This window comes from Haliotis asinina, chromosome 12, assembly GCF_037392515.1.
Source record: "Haliotis asinina isolate JCU_RB_2024 chromosome 12, JCU_Hal_asi_v2, whole genome shotgun sequence".
In the NCBI taxonomy this organism is placed as follows: Eukaryota; Metazoa; Mollusca; class Gastropoda; order Lepetellida; family Haliotidae; genus Haliotis; species Haliotis asinina.
Window position 1 is genome coordinate 30,348,465 of NC_090291.1, and position 19,657 is coordinate 30,368,121.

The 19,657-nt window shown below is 40.1% G+C and overlaps 1 protein-coding gene across 1 annotated transcript; it reads left to right on the forward strand.

Moving 5' to 3' along the window:
- Positions 1–12,176: 12,176 nt before the first annotated feature.
- Positions 12,177–18,430, forward strand: LOC137258562 (carboxypeptidase B-like). Its single transcript, XM_067796275.1, has 10 exons — positions 12,177–12,244; positions 12,615–12,699; positions 13,339–13,554; positions 13,922–14,023; positions 14,561–14,665; positions 15,776–15,886; positions 16,457–16,547; positions 17,159–17,364; positions 17,836–17,920; positions 18,246–18,430. The coding sequence occupies exons 1-10, from the start codon at positions 12,177–12,179 to the stop codon at positions 18,428–18,430; spliced, it is 1,254 nt and encodes a 417-aa protein (XP_067652376.1).
- Positions 18,431–19,657: the final 1,227 nt, after the last annotated feature.

The following is a 19,657-nucleotide window of genomic DNA, read 5'->3' on the forward strand; positions in this document are numbered from 1 at the left end:
AACTTTCTCGAAACAGGAATATTCAATCATTAATGTTGAAACAGTGAACTCCTAGCCAAAGGTATAATTATACTTTCTCAGTATGAACAGGGTGAATATATATCGACTATCTCTATAAGACTCTACACTATATATGTGACACATCGCAACAAATGCGTTGACTATGTACTTTCCAAATGGAAAGTCTCACACTCGCTTAGCCGTTAGAGCGAAAGGATTATATGAAACTAATCACAAACAGGAGGGATCACGTGCCCTCCAAAACGTCACAGTTTATAAATACATATATATATATTCCCAGTGTCTCTCTAGCCTTGGCCTATGTGCATCTGTAAGCTAACAATTGCATTTAAATGGGTTGCTGCACTTTACGTGCAGAGAAACCTGATTACAGCAGTGCTCATACAAAGTCAGTGGATCGTTGCAGGTGTGCATTTAGATATAGTACATGTTGCCTTTCTACTTTTTCATCTTAGAGCTAAACAGTAATATGTCACGGTGACAGTGAAACAAATGTATCCAATACAGAGTGTGCAAGTCTCTACTACAAAATAGACAAAAAATAGTAAAATATCTTATCAAGGAAATTTTAAGAACTGTGTTCATTTGAGAAATTAGATGTTAGTCTTGCGAATCATGAAACTTTTAGAATATTGTTGACCTGTCTTCGCATCATCAATTTGTATGACGATATGCAATTGCAATAAGACAACTTTTGTTCAGAAGTTCTTGCCAATGACATTGTCATTCCAGGCCAATGCCGTGTCAAGCTGTCTTGCATTTGACATGCTTTTCCATTCCTACAATAATGATTGCACATTGAAGTTTTGTTGCAATAAATGTAACGTCCTTGTTTCATTGTCAGATGGGTATTGATTGTTTTCCTACATCTCTTTTATTTCTCAAATTTCACAACAGCAGACTAGAGTTTTCAAGAAAAATGGCGGACTACAAATCTTCTCTTACATAAAAGAACAAAATCACCACCGTGCATGAAGACATTGTGAAAACACACAGTCTGCTAACAAGATGTGCTAGATAAATGAATTGTCGGTTTCCTCAAACATGTGGAATGCGTTTGGTGTCTTGTGAAACTGCACACGTCTTCAACTTACCGCTAATTGAAAATTAGCGTAGCACTGACCTAGGCTACTCCATGGTTCAGCATCAATTACTAAAGGGCTGGCTGTAAGTTTACTAAACTGGTTATAAGATATAGGTTAAAGTATATTTCACGAGTACAAATACTGTCCCAATGTCACATTATTGTCCCACAGAATTGAATGTAACCAGCAATCGAGCGATTCACTAGACATGGGTAGGTGAAACCTGTTCTCCAGGTGACAAATTTCAAACGTGAGTCCATGCGAGAGTTTTGTCATGCACATCAGCGTGTATAATATCCACTTCAATGTAAATGAAGTACAGAGCTGCTGTTTTGAACTGCCAATTGTCTTATTATGGAGATCAGACAACACCTACCAGTATAATGCGGCTCCAGGACAGAAAATGGACGTATCTAACTGCATTTTCTATTATTCCCACCTGTTTTTACGTGAAACTCTAACATCCAATGAGAGATTCGCTCTACTATTTGGGGAGGGTCTGCACCTTGGGAGTGGTTTTCTTCCGGGCATATGTCCAGACTTCGTCCTTGAAAGTTTTAAATGGAAATAAACTCATCAGGTTAGTGATACCCAAGGTACTGTACAGAGGTCAACGGAGTATAATTCGTGCAGTTTTTTGAACGATCAAAGCGACAGAAGCATTTGTCAGACCGAAAACGAGCCGAGGCGAGTCGGGCCGCCATTTTGCAGTCACACCGTCCTATATCTTACACATTTAGATCATACTTCCAAATACATTGCGTGTTGTTACCTAACAAGTCGGAATGTATTTACAAAATGTCCCCATGACAATTCACTAGCCATTCAGGCCTGAAAGTGTGGAGATTTACTTGCCCGTGGCCATTTCGCACACTGGTTCAGGCTGTGGATGGATGACGGACCTCATACAATATGGCTGACCTGGTAAGCTGTGCGTTTCACATGTGACATGGAAGCTGAGGGAGGTTCTACGCCTAAATCTCTGTATGCTCGAAGTATCATCGATCTCTTCCAGGATATAGTTGTTTCAAATATTTCTGCTGTGACATTTCATATGAACGGGATGAAGAGTCGTCGTAAATTCTAAAGTCTGCTGCTCTTTCTTCGTAGATAGATTCTGACCAGAAGCAGTGATACGTCTTTCTCATCTTCAATGTCATGTACTGAAGATAATGGTGTGATGTGAAACTGTCTGTCTGGAGATGCACTGATGCATTTTGGATCTTTATCAAATCTGGTGAGAAAGGTGTCTATATAATGTATTTCTGACATTCTGATTGAGTTTGGAGCCTTCACCAAAGTGATGACAGAGCGGATTGGTGCTAAGAATGAACCCAGTCCTTGAGGTTCTGAGGTTGTATATTTGCTGGAATCCCCTTACTTCTGGAAAAGTGGTCAAATCTCTTCCACTTACCTCAAAACAGACTTCTGGACCTGGAGACAGCTGCTCTTCTGGAATAGCTGGTCACGTTCTTCTCGATATGCTCCATGCATGGAGATCACAGACACTTGATTTTGCTGCTTCTGAGGATAAGTGTGAAGGTTTGACCAATCTCAAAGTTTTAGAACCAGACTGTCTGCTAACAGGGTGGGTTGTCTGTCATAGTCATCAATGACAGATTGGACGGTCGAGAGGCCCAGTGGTTAGTGCCTTCGAGAACTGCCTAACCTCAGTGAATGATGTGAAGACGCTTGTTCTCTTCTGGAGACGACAATCCTGAGGTTACATCTGTGTCGAGATGTACTCCTCAACCCTGTAGAGATGCATTAACATACAGATGAAGGTTGAAGCTTGGCTCACTAAGAAGGTCCCTGCACAGACCTTCATTGATATTTACCATTAAAACAATGAAACCAATTTCGTATTACTGCTTCTTGCGAAAGACAAGCTGAAGCACTGCTTTCCATTGAGCCGCACATAAAGTTGAGGAATAATCACACAGATTTTGGTAGTCAAACATATCCAAGATATTTTTAGTGTTGCCTTTGTTTTGCCACTGATCGCGTTCATTTTGATAAGATAAATTCCAAGCATACACACATTTTATCAAAGGGTTCAGTACTGAAAAGGAGTCTTCATTGTTTCAAAATACTGTGTACTATTCTACAATTATGCATCTCTTGTCTTTTCATGAACCTGTGAATCACTATTTAAGAAAATTATGGTCGAATAATGAATGGCAGTACTAAAGATTGAAAGGGAAAATAGTATGTCAAAGTTTATGCACTGCGCATGAGCACAAAATGCAAAATTTGAGATGCCTCCAGATCTGAAATTATTTCACACATGTTCTTATATGATGATGGCCAGTTTCGGTGCTTTCATCACCAAATGTACAATTCTTATGAAAACTTCCACTACTTGGAATATCACGAAAACTGTTCTCAATCCTCAAGTCTAAGGAAACTTAGTCTTCGTATTATTCGTGATACTCCCACACCGAGTTTAACAAACCATAGTATCAGATCGCGTTCGGTGACCTTTAAGCGACCTATGACCGTCCCTCAAATGTGAGACGACTGAACGGATTTAGCAAATCAGTTAACAGCTACTGTTTGGGACTTCCAAAATTACGCGGTCACTGCCACTGAAATCTCAACAAACGAAAATCCTCATACAACACAGACATTTGACCTGCAGTATTCACGCTTTGGGCTTTTTGAAGACATGGTTAACATTAGCTAATATTTCCGCAAGCTGACATCCTTGACAAAACGCTATTTTCAGCGACTGTTTACTCACTGTTGTGACCTGGAAGCGATCGTACGGAAAATAGCAGTCGGAATCGTTCGAGGTTTGATTTAAAAAGGTATGCGCGAATGCCAGCTTTCGCGATTTGGCAAGCTGTGTTGTGATTGGTCAGTCTCAAAGGTTACCTGACGCGAACTCCTACTAGGGTTTGTTAGACTCAGTATAAGAGTGTAACGAATATAACTGACAGTAAGTGAGATATATTTTATGGGGACAATCAAAATAGTTTAGTAACATTATTTTAGGGACAGGCTGAAACTAAACTGGTTCCCGTTCGTTACTGCGACCGATTAAGCTTGGACGGCAGCTCACTCAGGCGCAGTGATGCCTTATCATGGAACTCTGGGTAGGAGAATAGGACGGATGGGAAAGAGCCAGGGAGGCGAGAAGCAGCATGCACTGAGTTACCTCCCATACCTCAAGGACATGACAAAGAGGCAGTATACCGGTACTTATTATCTACGAGGCCGAAAATATCGGGTGTTTCAATTTTTCATACTATGCACTTGGGCAAAATATCGCTTTTCAATGTTGATGTGACGTCATGAACAATGCTATGACGTAACGTTTCTTCTGTGACGTTTTACACGCGGCGACGGCGGGTGATCAATCTATGTTTGAAAGCATATTTGTGTTTATTTTCGTCCAGTCAATGACTTCGGTACTAAACAAAATGTTACACGATCGCCCATGTCATACTATGTTCACGGTACTTATGCCTAAATACCGGTATGTCCCTTGCTCTCTCTGGGGTGATATCACCTTTTAGGCACTCGTGTCGTACACATAGTATGACACGGGCACTCACATATATAGTATCCTCTATATAAGATTCTCAAGAGTATTTTGTTCATTTCAGTGGAGCATATACACAAGAGTATAAGTGTGCGTTAATGGAATGACAGAGTTGACATGATAGACTAGCAAAACAGGTAGGTATTGCCTAACACGCTCATACAGAAAAATACATTCCCGCTTCCATTTCAATGAAGCATTTACAAACGAGTGTTAGTGTACGTTGATGTCATGAGAGCGTTTGCATAACAGACACACATAATACTTACTGTAATTAGTGCTGTTCATTTCAGTGGAGCATTTAGAAAGGTATGGTTTGATGACACAACAGTTATAACTGACTAGCAAAACAAGACATAATAAGTAATGTCACATGCACTTAATACGAGAAAGTACAATCAGGCAACCTGTTATTTCGGTGGTACATGTGGTACAATATAGGCATAGCAAGCATACTGCAGCATAACGAATACAGTGGGTAATAAATAGCACACTTGCAAGAGAGAGTAGCACCGTTCGTATACCAAACGGTATAGTCTACAGTTATGAGACAAAACAGTGAGGCTGACGAATATAGCCTTGGGCCATTTCCACTGGAACTTTGCCATGTTATGTATTTTGATAGAAGGATTTTAGCTTGCTTAAGAATTTGTCAAGAGTCGGCTTTCTCTCATTTATACTGTCTAGGTATATGAACCGTTTTCCAGCAAGAATAATATTATTAACAAAAGGGTAGCCAGTGTTAATCCCCAGTGATATTACAAACTCAGTGAGCAAGATGTTAAAAATAACAGTATTATTAATGTACAGACAATATCACAAGAAGCATACATGCATAATGTTTTCTGATTCTTTTTTACAGAACGTACAACGGCCATTGTCTATTATCTTCATCTTTAGATTCTCAAGAGTTGCCCACTGGTTCAATACACTTTCATACAGGACATCAATCTGCCTTAGTTGAAAATCGTCCATTGCACTTCTCAGGCAGGTTCTCTCTAAATCTTGCCCCACTGTTAACTTGTCAATCCGGTCCGCATCGCCGACTGCCTCCACTGTACCAGCCTTACAGCCTTGATACATGTCGTTCACATCCCTGCCACACTCAGATTGACGAGCTTGTCCTGTCAACACAACCATACGATAAACAATTTATCCATTGATACTACAGTTTCTTAGTGAGTGAGTTTTGTGCTGGGTTTTACGCCATTTTTACAATATTCTAGCAATATCACGACGGGAGACACAAAGAATGGGCTTCATCCATGTGCGGAATCGAACCCTGGCATTCAGCGTGATGAGCGGATACTTTAACCTGTAGGCTACCACCCCCCCACACCCCCACCCCAAAGCAGACCCGTGGACAGGCTTTATTCATCACTTCGGTCCTGACACAGGACTGGAAATGCTCTATTAGTTCCCCTTTTGGCCATTTGGTGCATTTTTACATCTTGGTGCTTGCGTGTGTATGTTTCCGTGTGCGTGTGCGTGTGCGTGTGCCAGGGCCAGGGGCAATAGACATGACATTGGAAAAAATAGTACAAAGCTGAATGTTTCAGGAAAGCTTCAGAACATCAATGCCATGTGTAAAGTACAAAGTTCTGCAAATTCTACCTTGTGGCATTTTCAAGATGGCCGCCAATTTCAAGATGGCAGCCAAAATCATTAAAATGATTATACACACAGATATTTGTCAATAAATATGTCATGTGATATATCAAATAAATGCCTTTCTCACAAGGAATCTAAATTTATTGATACGTGCATTTTGGCATTTTCAAAATGGACACCAATTTCAAGATGGCCGCCAAAACCATTAAAATGAATAGACACACATATATTTCGTCAATAATTATGCCATGTGACATATGAAATGAAAGCTCATCTCACAAGAATCTAAATATATTATTTTTAACACCACACATACATAAGACAATGAAAAATGCCATGATAACAACACATTAGATGCTTGTGCTTTTGGTCAAATTTATTAAAATGTCTTCAATAGTTGACCTAATACATTTTCAGCTGTTATAGATGAACAGAATTTCTATCCTCTCAAGATAATGTCTATGCTTTCATCATTTTCTTGAAAAACATTACAATTCAATCATAGACATTGAAAGCATAGACATTGATTGAATCCTTGGACAAACCGTTATTCAAATAATGGTTTCTTAAGATGCAATTTCTTTCATTCAAGAATGTGTACATTCTGGGCTTTCCATGCTCACACGAGCTCATAATATCCTTCCCTAAAAAGTTCATCAACGTAAGATATAGAGTTTTTGGCTCACATCCATTGGCTCAACCTAGAAAGTCATTCATGAAAGATGTGAGATCCTGAAGTGAACGCTGACCTTCATCATTTTCACGAATATACATGCAGAGTTCCTAAAATGTGTTGCTGTATCGATTGGAAATGGCTTACCAGCATAGTACAGGACCTGACAATCATGATGGTGTTTCACCTCTGCCGCTGTATGATCAAAGGTATTTCAGATCTGGCGTTTGACAGCATCCTCCCACTCGTCAGCTCGAGCATCTGCTTTCTTGAGTATACTTTAATAGAATCCTTCGTCATATCCTCGTGTGACTTGACTCTATGATGATTGGGATTTTTAAAATCAATATATCCTTAATACAGCTGAGACAATGTGTTTTGCCGTTGACAACAGGAGTATTTGAGCGCAATTTAGAAGCTGGGCTTTCAATGTCAGGAGATAGGAGTTCTCCAAGTTTTCGTTTGAAAGAATTGATGCAGCTCTTTCAGATATAGTGTCTTCTGCATTCACCATGGACAACAAACAGTAACTTTGCCTTGCTTTCTTCACAATATGACTGATAGCCATCTCCTCTCAATATACTTGCTCGGGCAAGACCATGAAGACCCTTTTCACCAGCTTCAACACGATTGGTTTAATGTCTCTTTCACAGGTTGGCATTCAGCATTTTCCCATCATTATGCTGTATTTTATGTTATTCTGTCAGTTTCCAAATCTTACTTCAATAAAGTTCACCCAAATATCACATCTTATCTAGTTTATTTGTTCCATAAAGTCACTGAATTGTTTCAAAATCAAAATTTCCTGAAATGTTTTGGAAAAGTCATCATGAAAACCATAATTTCTCGTCCCACCGGTGACGTTGTTTTTTCTCAGAGAAATGCACTTCCTGCACTGCTTACCAGACAACATATCATATATGCTTATCACCTTCACATGGACTGAATTGTATTTTTTTCAAGAAAACGATAAAAACATCTATCTTGAGAGGATAGAAATTCTGTTCATCTATAACAGCTGAAAATGTATTAGGTCAACCATTGTAGACATTTTAATAAATTTGACCAAAAGCACAAGCATCTAATGTGTTGTTATCATGGCATTTTTCATTGTCTTATGTATGTGTGGTGTTAAAAATAATATATTTAGATTCTTGTGAGATGAGCTTTCATTTCATATGTCACATGGCATAATTATTGACGAAATATATGTGTGTCTATTCATTTTAATGGTTTTGGCGGCCATTTTGAAATTGGTGTCCATTTTGAAAATGCCAAAATGCACGTATCAATAAATTTAGATTCCTTGTGAGAAAGGCTTTTATTTGATATATCACATGACATATTTATTGACAAATATCTGTGTGTATAATCATTTTAATGATTTTGGCGGCCATCTTGAAATTGGCGGCCATCTTGAAAATGCCACAAGGTAGAATTTGCAGAACTTTGTACTTTACACATGGCAATGATGTTCTGAAGCTTTCCTGAAAAATTCAGGTTTCTACTATTTTCTTCCAATGTTACCTACTGTTTGCGTCTAATGCCGCTGGCCTGGTATATGGTGTGGACCAGTCGTCACAGAGGCTGCGTTTATCTGTGCAAAACTGTTTCCCCGTGACGTATCAGAAGCATTTGGTGTGTGTTCGAATCCTTGCTGGTCCAAATGTCTTGCTTTCGAGGTTTGCGTGTAGCAAACCCGTGATGACACAAATGTTTCACATAAGCATCGACCCGTGAAGGTCCCGGGGTAGAATAGGCCTTCAGCAACCCATGCTTGCCATAAAAGGCGACTCAGCTTGTCGTAAGAGGCGACTAACGGGATCGGGTGGTCAGGCTCGCTGACTTGGTTGACGCATGTCATCGGTTCCCAATTGCGCAGATCGATGCTCATGTTGTTGATCACTGGATTGTCTGGTCCAGACTCGATTATTTACAGACCGCCGCCATATAGCTGTAATATTGCTGAGTGCGGCGTAAAACTAAACTCACTCACTCACTCACTCATAAGCATCAGTTATGGCTTTCCTTCCTCGTGGCTTTCCTTCCTCACGCAATGACACAAATGGAATGGCTCACCGACACCGCCTCCTTCTGTTTGTATATGCTGATTTACCAAATAAAACATACAAATGATATAACAACTGAATTCTGTACTTACAGAAACACAACTTCAACCGCGTCAGTTAAAAACCTAAATGCGAAGGATGTTTCAGTCTCCATTGTCCCGTTTAGCGTAAATGGCAAAACATTGATAAACATTATATGGGATTTCTGAATGTCAATGATGGCACTAGGTGTTCGCAAAAAGGGTATGCATGTAGTGACCTAACATTAACACCCGCCAGTCTAAAACTTTGCACACAAGGTAGGTGTTTGACGTCACAAAAGAGTACATCATCAATCAATGCCACGTATAAGTTTTAGAAAATCAGCCCAACGGGTTCATACTTACAGAGATTCCATAAACGGGGTGTGAGGAATACGATGAAATAACAACATCTAAGCGAGCACGCTGACAATGCTCATATCAATAATGAAAGTAGGCGAGCATATTCCACTTCCTGTTCCAGCCACAAATGTCATCTTGTAACAATCTCTCATCGAACCTCGTGAAGTTCCATTGACACCACGAACTGACATATTTCGTTCATATATCCACGGATCTTCAGATGTGTGTGCACTTCTGACGTGTAAAGTGAATGAAAAGGACCGGCTCACTCTTCAACTCCGAAGTCTTGAATATGAAGGGGTTACAACATAAAGAAAGTACACTTCGATTGTCTGCTTCTTGAGATGAATTTCAATCGGTACTGTTGCATATATACATGTGCACATACACTGTGAATACATTGGGCGACTGTTTCTGTTATTTGATACGAGTTTAACACCTGCCTGTGCAATGGCGTTAGTGTTAATGGGTGTTCTTTCGAGACTAACCGCTAATCATGGTTATCTCCCTTTAAATGCACGTTAGATAAGCGCTGTCGACGACACCCCACTATATGAGTAGACAAATGACTAAATAGCTCGAAAATAAGATAAGTGCGGGAAACATGAATAAGACACATGGTACTGAAACATTTCTACCCAAAAGGATTTGAAATCTGAGGGTTTTTTTTATCGATCACGGGAAACGTTGTTCAAGAAACCATCATGTACTACTGTGCTGTTTTCACTCTTCACACGGGTGTAATGGCTGATGGAACAGCGTCTGACCAGCTCGGGTCATCTCACCTGACTGTGTGGAGATGCACATGGATGTTACCCTCTGTCAGGCGAGTTGTAACTGAGATGTGCTTGTCTGATGAAAACATCTTTACGTCTCGTTTGAATGATGCCAAATACACATATAAATCTATAATGCTGCTGGCATCTAAAGAAAATGCCAGTGGAAGGATGGAATAATTTCGTCATAAGATGTAATAAAAGTAAAATCTCATCTTGCGATTCTCACTAAATCACGAGAACGCGTTTATGAATCACTGTAGTTCATGCCTCTAAGTTTAAGCCCAGTGTTAACGTAAATATAATGAAATGATGTGAATTAGTCCACGCCGATGAAGTTTAAACATAGTAAATTGATGTGATTTAGTTCAAGCATATACGTTTAAGCATAGTGTAATGGCAAATGAGTCATGCTACGCCGCTGATCGTGTAAATATCCCGAGTACGGTTAATACATTTGTAAACAGTCCATAAAATGTCCGGCCAGCAGATTGAAGATAACACATTTAAACTGACACAAACATTGGTCTAAAATCAAGACATGCGCTCGTACATATTCCGGCCAGTCCTACATCGGACATATACGTGTCATACATGAATGAATAACGCACTGACCAATATGTGGACAGTTACAGGCTAACTTGTATATGCATCCCACCGCATAAGACGGATCATGAGGCAAAGTTATCTTATCACATGGCTTGATCATGTATCATATGACACATAAACAGAAATTTTCCCGAAACGCTACTGTTCGTTAAATACACATTCAATTATTTTCAATAACCAGACCCATTCCAAAACATGTACATACATTACGCCAATAGAACAGAGAATCTAGATTGTTTATCAGTACAGAGTCCATGTGTTAAATGTCGTAACTGATCAAGTAGGTTTGATTTTTGTTTCACATACAGCAGCAAAGAGTTTAGACCATATTACATCCAAGGTTAAGAACTAACACAATGAACTGACTGTAGGCAGTTCTTTTAATACTCGTCGTAACTCGTTGACAGTTCTCACTATTTTAGATATTTTATCTACCAGACATCCATTGTTCACGCATGCTAAGTACAGGGTAACTACAATGCATAATGAAAATATACAAAAGAGTAATTTATCCATAATGCTGACATGATAGGGCCAACTTCGTATTCCCAAAGGCCAAAGGTATTGTTGGAATCACATTTACACAACATCTTATCACCTTTGAGCAGTAAAAACCTATCCATGTTCCTGTCACCAGGAGCTTCACTGACATTGTTGAGAAAGCATTGCACATGACATAAACTCAACTATCAAGAAAGGAAATTAGATATTATCGATATGAGGAAAGTCGGTGGCTCGGGTTCGATTTCCCACATGGGAACAATGTGTGAAGTCCATTTCCTGGGCTCCCCCGCCGTGATATTGCTGGAATATGGCTAAAGGCGGCGTAAGACTAAACTCATTCACTCACTTTACAGGACTGCATTCATTACAGAATTTTCAAATCGGGATTGTACAATAAAATCAAGCTTTCAAGAGAGATTTCTGGTGGATGTGAATAGGTATTTGCCGTTGATATTTATAATAATGTTCCAGAAAAAATATAAAAACAAATAAACCTCGAAAAACTGGAAAGGAAATGTCCCTAATGTCCCGAAATCCATTAACTGGGGGAGGGGACATGCTGCAAGTTCTGACAAATAGTGTTCTTATTCACCAACTCAAACACCCCCAGCCTTCATCCATTGCAACTATGGTCCAGTAACATGAAACCTTTCTTAGCCGAGCCAGTATCCGCACATTACACGGCCGATTTCAGCTCAGTCATGCTCTTCATAGGCTGTCTCTGTGAAATCCTATATTCTGTGATTATACTTATAATCGTTTACCTGAGCTTTGAACGTCACATGCATTGGCACATTGTTTCAAATTCACCTGACTGTTCACACCAGGTGATAAGGCGTGTCGGTCCCTATCTTATTAATATTATCAACTACCAAAGGCGGGAGTGAGGCAGGGAGATATGCTCCGTCTTATACTTTTAGTGTGTTGTGTCGGCACTTTGTTTGCTGAAAAAGTTCGTTATGATGGGTAAGGATTTTCACATCACAATCATTTAGAAATAGAATAATTTTACAGTTACATGCAGTATGTATAAAGTACAAGTCTACACCGGATACATTTAAAATAATGATGAATGGTTCAGTTGTCACGAGAGGAGCATTTCACTGCTAATAATTCCATGCTAGACCTCAAAGGATCGACGTTTCCATATTTGCCAACCCCTACACGTGTGTTTCAATTGAACCGCTTGACCCAGACCTCGTTTTCAGTTCAACATTAAAGTTGACCCGCCATGGTTTACCTGCAAAAACTGAGCAGGATTATGTTTACCCAGTCGCACCAACTTACTCTCTCCCACTCGTTTGTGAGTGTCATGACGTGTTTTCTATCAATACAGGCATAAAGTTATCCGGGTGACACCCGACACTGAAGCTGAGTTCCATTATCTCGAACAATTTGAACAATACTTGGAGAACAAAAGGGTGAGTTGATGTTTATCACGACTGCTATTTGCGTTATGGCCAATGATGCTTTTTATGGCATTACGTGATTAAAATACTGTCTACAATGTAGATTATGATTAATTTATCATGGTTAAAGTTACAAGATCACTGATGCAACGTGAAGGACTTACATTTACTGCAATTACGCTGTGTCGAGAGTCGTAAAATAATTTTGTCTGAAAACATTGACTTAATTAGTAAATAGAACCGCGTCATCTCAGCACTTGTGGTAGAGGAAATAACAGTTTATTAGTTTCAAAAGAATCAATCATTCTAAATATAGGAACTGTATGAGAGATTATTGATTGTCAGTCAAATTACATCTCTGCTTTTGTCAGATTTAACGTGTTTTTGATTTATCTTCTATGGGTTCTGTGGGTTCGACATACATCTGAAACTTATAGGACCCAATGACACGCTACATTTAAACGCCATTCGTGAACAATGAATTACAAATAGTGACCAGTATCTCTTTTGCTAGTGGCAGTGTAGTAATGATTGGACAAATCAGTGTTTTTGTTGAAACATATGATTTTCCTACTGAGCTTCACACAGCTATACAGGATGTGGTGTATACAGTGTAAACCTAAAAGATAACACATTAACTTGACATATTAGGTTGACATATGGCACAAGAGTTCCGGGACCGGTTCCCACCTCGACTTCCGGGTCGGACCGGATATGGGCTACATATTGGACGCGCTGCGACTTCAGTCGCATGTGCTAATTCCTAATGTGCAGAGCTACATCGACTATGAAGAGAAGCTCAACACCATGTCCAAACACCCAGCAGGAGCTGGGTTTGACTACGGTGTATATCATGATCTCGACGAGGTACGTGTTCAAATTACAAAAATCAGGAACGCCACCTGTCTTGTAGTAACGTGGAATTGTACCAGGGATATTTTCACTTCCCTTGATTTCACTTCCTCGAAATTAGGGACACAGTGTACAAATACAGTGTTTGGCAACGAAACTGGAGTTTGAAACGGAACGTGTGTCTATGAATGTGTGATTTAAAACAAAATCCGAGGTCGTGACATGCTTCCATTAAGTTTACCATGGATTTTCATCTGTCAAATATGCATGTTGCATTACAGTTAATGGAGACATTTCCATGAATATGCCAAAGAATTAAAGCTATGATACATAACAGTACCGTGACGTAAGACATTTGAAATATTAATTTCTGTCTTTTCAGATCATGGACTGGATGAAGGGCATTGTGTCTCAGTATTCCGAAGTGGCTCAGATGTTCTCGATCACCCAGTCGTTCGAAGGCCGACAGTTGAATGGAATCAAGGTGATGCCTCAAAGTGATGCCTAACTGAATAAACCCATCTCTTACATATTTGTCACTACAGTGATTGTTGAGGCACAACAAAAACCTATTAGAGACTATTTATTCAAACAATTACCACGTCGCTCATTTTGTGATATATTGTTCGGAAGGTCCACATTCACGTTCTTGACATTCAACCTATGCTTTCGTAAGACACTATAAACGCGATCGGGTGGTCAGGCTCCCTGTCTTGTTTGACACTTGTCATTGTATCTCAATTGTGTAGATAGATACGCTTGATGTTGATCACTGGATTGTCTGGTCCAGACTCGATTATCTACAGATTGCTTGAATATTATTAGAGCAACTGTGGATTTCTGTCAATGATTTGGTTCCAGCTGGTTGCTATAATATGAGTATCATGTACAGTGGGTCATCAAGTTCACGTAATTAGGTCACGTGTTATATTAGGCCTTCATTCCCTTTAGCATCGCTTGATTGCTTCCTTAACTCGGCAGAAGAATAAAGACATCTGTAAATGACCGTACGAATGTGTAGATTTCAGTGGACTCTCGACCAGGAAAACAGGGAATATGGCTGGAGGGAGGCATCCACGCGAGGGAGTGGATCTCACCTGCCACAGTGATTTATATGGCAGGACAGGTGTGTATCTACCTGTAATGTTTATTTCACTTATATTTAGAACAAGACAGGACAAGTACAAATAATATGTAGATTTTACTCATATCTTGTAACGGACAGGACTTGTGCTTATATGCGTATAGTATGTGTTGTATAACTACTTACACAGTAAACTGCAGTTCGAATTCAGAGGGACCACTAACTTTAGTTCCTTGTAACCATTGTTCGTTATAGTTTGACTAAATATACAGCAAGTGTCTGGAACCCTATAAATCCCTGGCTGCCTATTGTCCGACGTATTCCAGCTACAAGAGATCCTAACTAGTTAGGACAGGAGTTAGGATATCTTACTGATTGGATAAGAACCATTTCAAACAATCCTATCCCTGTCCTAACTTGTGTTTCCCATCCTACCTAGGAAAGCGAGCTCTTCAATAGGTGAGGCAGGAAACCTTCATTAAGTTGGGGATTCCCCAAAATATTACCCTTGATTCATGAAAAACTCAGATACAAGGGCAACTACATTCTCTTCCCACAGAGGTTACTTGTCATATCTTCCTACGAACCTCTGTTCTGATACGACCATATTTCTCGGTTCTTATAAAATCGCCTAGCGGCAAAAAATGGCAGCATATTTATCGCCTATTTTCTGTCCAATCAGTTCTGTCTAGAAGAAACATTTGAGTATTGCGCTCAGCAAGAGGTCCTAGTTTTCACGATGCATCCGGAAATTACCGAGATCTTTCAAATGATCGCTTTTGAAATGAGGTCGGTGATTGCACTACTCAATCTGATCGCCTCCAATCACGAGTCTTGAATACTCGCACCGTGAAAGGGTCGTATAAGAACAGAGGTTACGTAGGAAGATGTGACAAGAAACCACTGTGGGAAGAAAATAGGGCAACTATAATCATGAAAAAAAAAGGCAAATATGACTTAGTCTCATTTAATGACCAATGACGGAGATGTGGAGAAACACGTTTCTATGTAAATTCTAATAAATGACAATTGTTTGTCAGAGTTTCAGCTACAACAATAACATTGTGTCATTCCTACTAGTATTTTAGCAATTGTAAAACATACATGTAGTATATAGTACTGTAGTTCACGGGTGTGCCATCCCTTTAACAGCTTCTAGAACAAAATGGGAAAAACCCGAATGTGACGGCAGCTCTCAAAGCCTTTGACATATACATCGTCCCTGTCGTCAACGTCGACGGTTACGAATACACCCGAACAACCGTAAGTTATTTTTATATTTCACTCAGGCGACAACTTCAACATGTATAAATAACCAGAAGCACGCACCTTGTCAGCGAATGTAACTGTTTAGCGCAAATAATTCCATAATTATATGTCTGATGAACGTCGCATTAATTGACGTTGATCAATGGCTAAAACTGATAAATGATTGGGATCAAAACGATAAGTTTGATTTCATTTCTAGTGTTGACGAATTACATTTTGTTAACAATATATTCACATTTTCACTGTCATTTTTATTTATTATTTTGAAATATAATCGATAGGAACGATATTCCCACCGGTTTCACCAACATCGATTTTATCATCTGGATTTTGTTCATAATTTTTAGTCTTCCTATCAGACACGGCTTGTGGAGTAGCCTAGTGGTTGAAGGGTTCGCTCGTCACGTCTAGGACGTGGGTTCGATTCCCTTCATGGGCACAACGTGTGAAGCCGATTTCTGGTATCCCAGCCGTGATATTGATGGAATATTGCTAAAAGTGTCATAAAACTAAACTCATTCACTCTCTTACCAGACACTAGCATTATTCTCGACTCTTCTGTAGGACCGCATGTGGAGGAAGACGAGAAGCAAGCGTGATGGTCAGAAATGTGTAGGGGTTGATCCAAACAGAAACTGGGACTTCCACTGGTGCGGTAGGTTTTGTGCTAGATACTGATGCTGGTTTGTGGTTGTTGTTTATGGTTTGGTTGTTGTTTAACGCCGCACTCAGCAATATCCCAGTTATATGGCGGCTGTCTGTTCATAATCAGTCTGGACCAGACAACCATGTGATGAGCATCGATCTACGTAATAAGAACACGCTAACATGTGTCAACCAGTCGGTGAGCCTGACCGCCGGATCCCGTTAGTCGCCTCTTCCGGCAGTCATGGACTGAAGACTAATTCTAACCTTTGCAGGTCTACCGGTTTGTGTATATAGCTACATGGAGTATTCATATATGTGCATGATGCAAAGTGTTTACACCACAGAATAAAATGTATTATGTACAGTGATTCGAAATTTACCTCGGTCCATTTATCAACGTAGTTTAAGCACGGAGACCAAGTCATCTAAGGCGTTGCTGGGCTGAGCCGCGACCCTTTGATGGTCCTGGCTCCTCTTAACATTTATAAATGTTGCATCATTGAACATTTCTGGTGCCCTCTCGTGCCATTGCCACGTTTCTGACATACCGTGATGACACTGACTCATTGTTCGGAGTTGCACCAGACTCATTTACTCATTCATCTGGGCATTTTTCAGAGCTGCCAGGTGCGAGCACTGACCCCTGCTCGGACTCTTACTGTGGTCCGTCACCGTTCTCCGAGAAGGTGGTCGTAGGCATCGCCAACTACATTCAGAACGAAACCATCAACATCGTCGGCTTTATTGACTTCCACAGCTTCTCTCAGCTGTGGATGACACCTTGGGGATACACCACTGACTTGCCTAAAGATGCTGAAGCTCAGGTGCGTGTGATTCGAACTTTTAGATAGATGTGAGCGGAGCATCAGCTGTCTTACCATACATACTAATAATATTGAAAACAATATCTGACAGTTTATGATAGTAACAATAACTTCATGAACGGGAAATTGATCGTTGTGGATAGTGCATACGTAATCAGTAATAAATATCATTTATACATTAATACGAGGGCGGGGAGGGGTAATACCGGGTACCCATCTCATGGATCAGTACCCGGACTCGTTATGAATTTGATACCATTTACAGTCAGTTGAAATATTGGTCTATGAGGTGAAGAATATATTGCCATTTCTTAAAATGTGATGTCAGGAATTCACATATTGGGTACACATCTAGGGTAGAGTAACGGGGTCGGGTACCCCGGAAGAAGGTTTTGGATCCATCCCAGCCCCGATTAATACCTACCGCAATGAATAAAACGAGGTGATAGTAAAGTTGAGTGTTTACTTCAGAACGTGACTTCGGCTGCAGCAGTGGATGCCATTGAAGCGGTTCATGGAACCAAGTACAAGTACGGTTCCATTGCCAACATAATATGTACGTATATTCGCATGTGTTGACTTACGAGTGCAAGTGGATGCGTATTTAAAATATTAATATTTTTATCAGGATTCTTTAATATGTTAAGGCGAATTTGATTTAAACATATATTGTTTGAATATGTTTAGTATGCTACGTATGAGAAAGATTCAGAAACACTGACAAGCCGTAGCTCGTAACAGTGGACTTTACAAAGCATCGAGGTGATAACACTATTAACTAAAATTATGTAGTCGAGCCTCACTTAAGCGGAGGCTTGCATTTTCTGACATTTTCTCCGCATAATCGAACTTGTTAACATGGTCTGGTATTGTTTTGCTAGATGTGGCTTCCGGAAGTAGTGCTGACTGGACATACGGTGTGGCTGATATCAAGTACTCTGTCGGCGTTGAACTGCGTGACACGGGAAAATACGGATTTCTGCTTCCGCCAGACCAAATAGTTCCTTCAGGAGAGGAAACACTAGCCGGCGTGCTGGCATATATGAGTAGTATTAACATGTCATAGTAAATGTTTGTTATGTTAAAGGAAATGCTGTATTTTGCTCATCTGTAACCAGTCTAAGTAAACTTCGTCTCAGTGTATTTCGTTACACTCCCCCACTGAGTCTAACAAAACCTAGTAGAAGGTCGCATCAGGGAACCTTTGAGCTAGCAATGACGGTCCAATCAAATGCGAGACGGTTAAATAGATTTAACCAATCAAACAACGGCTACTATTTAGGGATCGGAGGGACTTTCAAAATATTCAGGTCACAGACACAGATCTCTCCACAAACAAAACTCCGCATCTGGCACACTTATTTGACCTGCAGTATATACGCTTTGGGGTTTCTGTTGACATGGTTACCATTTGCTAATATTTCTGCAAGATAACATCGTTGAATATTGTCAAAAACACTATTTTCAGCGACTGTTTACTCACTGTTGTCATGGCAGTACCTACGCCGTGTGCATCACCCGGAAGCGATCGTTCGCTAAATAGCAATCGGAATACGAACCTTTTCGAGATAAAAAGTTCATAAGGGATGTGCGAATGTGCACTTTCGCGATTTGGTAGGCTGTGTTCTGATTGGTCAATCTCAAAGGTTACCTGACGCGACCTCCCATAAGGTTTTGTTAGACTCAGTGGTAGAGTTTACTAAGTTTACTTAGACTGCATCTGTAACACAGAACAGTTTACTCTGTAGTGCATTACTTTGGTGCGCCGTAATGGCTGCAAGAGTTGTATGTTCCTCAGGGGGTTGAGACTGATAATAGGATGTACCGTTGAGAATGACACCCAGTGATCGAGGAAAAAACAAAGTGTTTGTGAGGAGTGATGGAACTTTATAGATAGATCCTAAATGAAAGAAATATTGTGGTGAAGTGAACGGGGATGGATGTCGCTTTTAAGACACGTGCACGTGTGTGCGTGTGTGCGTGTGTGCGTGTGTGTGTGTAATTGCACTTGCAAGGGCGCATGCCCACTTATAGTTCCAGTTATAACCATAGACTCTCATAAGTAGTGTTAGTATTGGCATACAATAATTATAAGCTACAGGATACATCACTATTCTAAAACTTAGTCACAATATATTGTCCGAGTAGTGTGCACTTAAGCTGCGATACTCGAATCCCGATGAGGATGGCGATCACTACACGAAAAGATTAAATTCCAACACGTACTACCAAACACCTTAAGACCAATACAAAACCAGTTTTAAAGTCCGTCAGCGTTGTTCAATGTTCATTC

Excerpts from the sequence above, each read along its gene's own strand:
- LOC137258562 (XM_067796275.1), top strand. The coding sequence starts at position 12,177 with ATGCTCCGTCTTATACTTTTAGTGTGTTGTGTCGGCACTTTGTTTGCT. Across the intron at positions 16,548-17,158 it reads CTGGGACTTCCACTGGTGCG|AGCTGCCAGGTGCGAGCACT; the intron begins GTAGGTTTTGTG and ends GGCATTTTTCAG. Across the intron at positions 17,365-17,835 it reads CTAAAGATGCTGAAGCTCAG|AACGTGACTTCGGCTGCAGC; the intron begins GTGCGTGTGATT and ends TGTTTACTTCAG.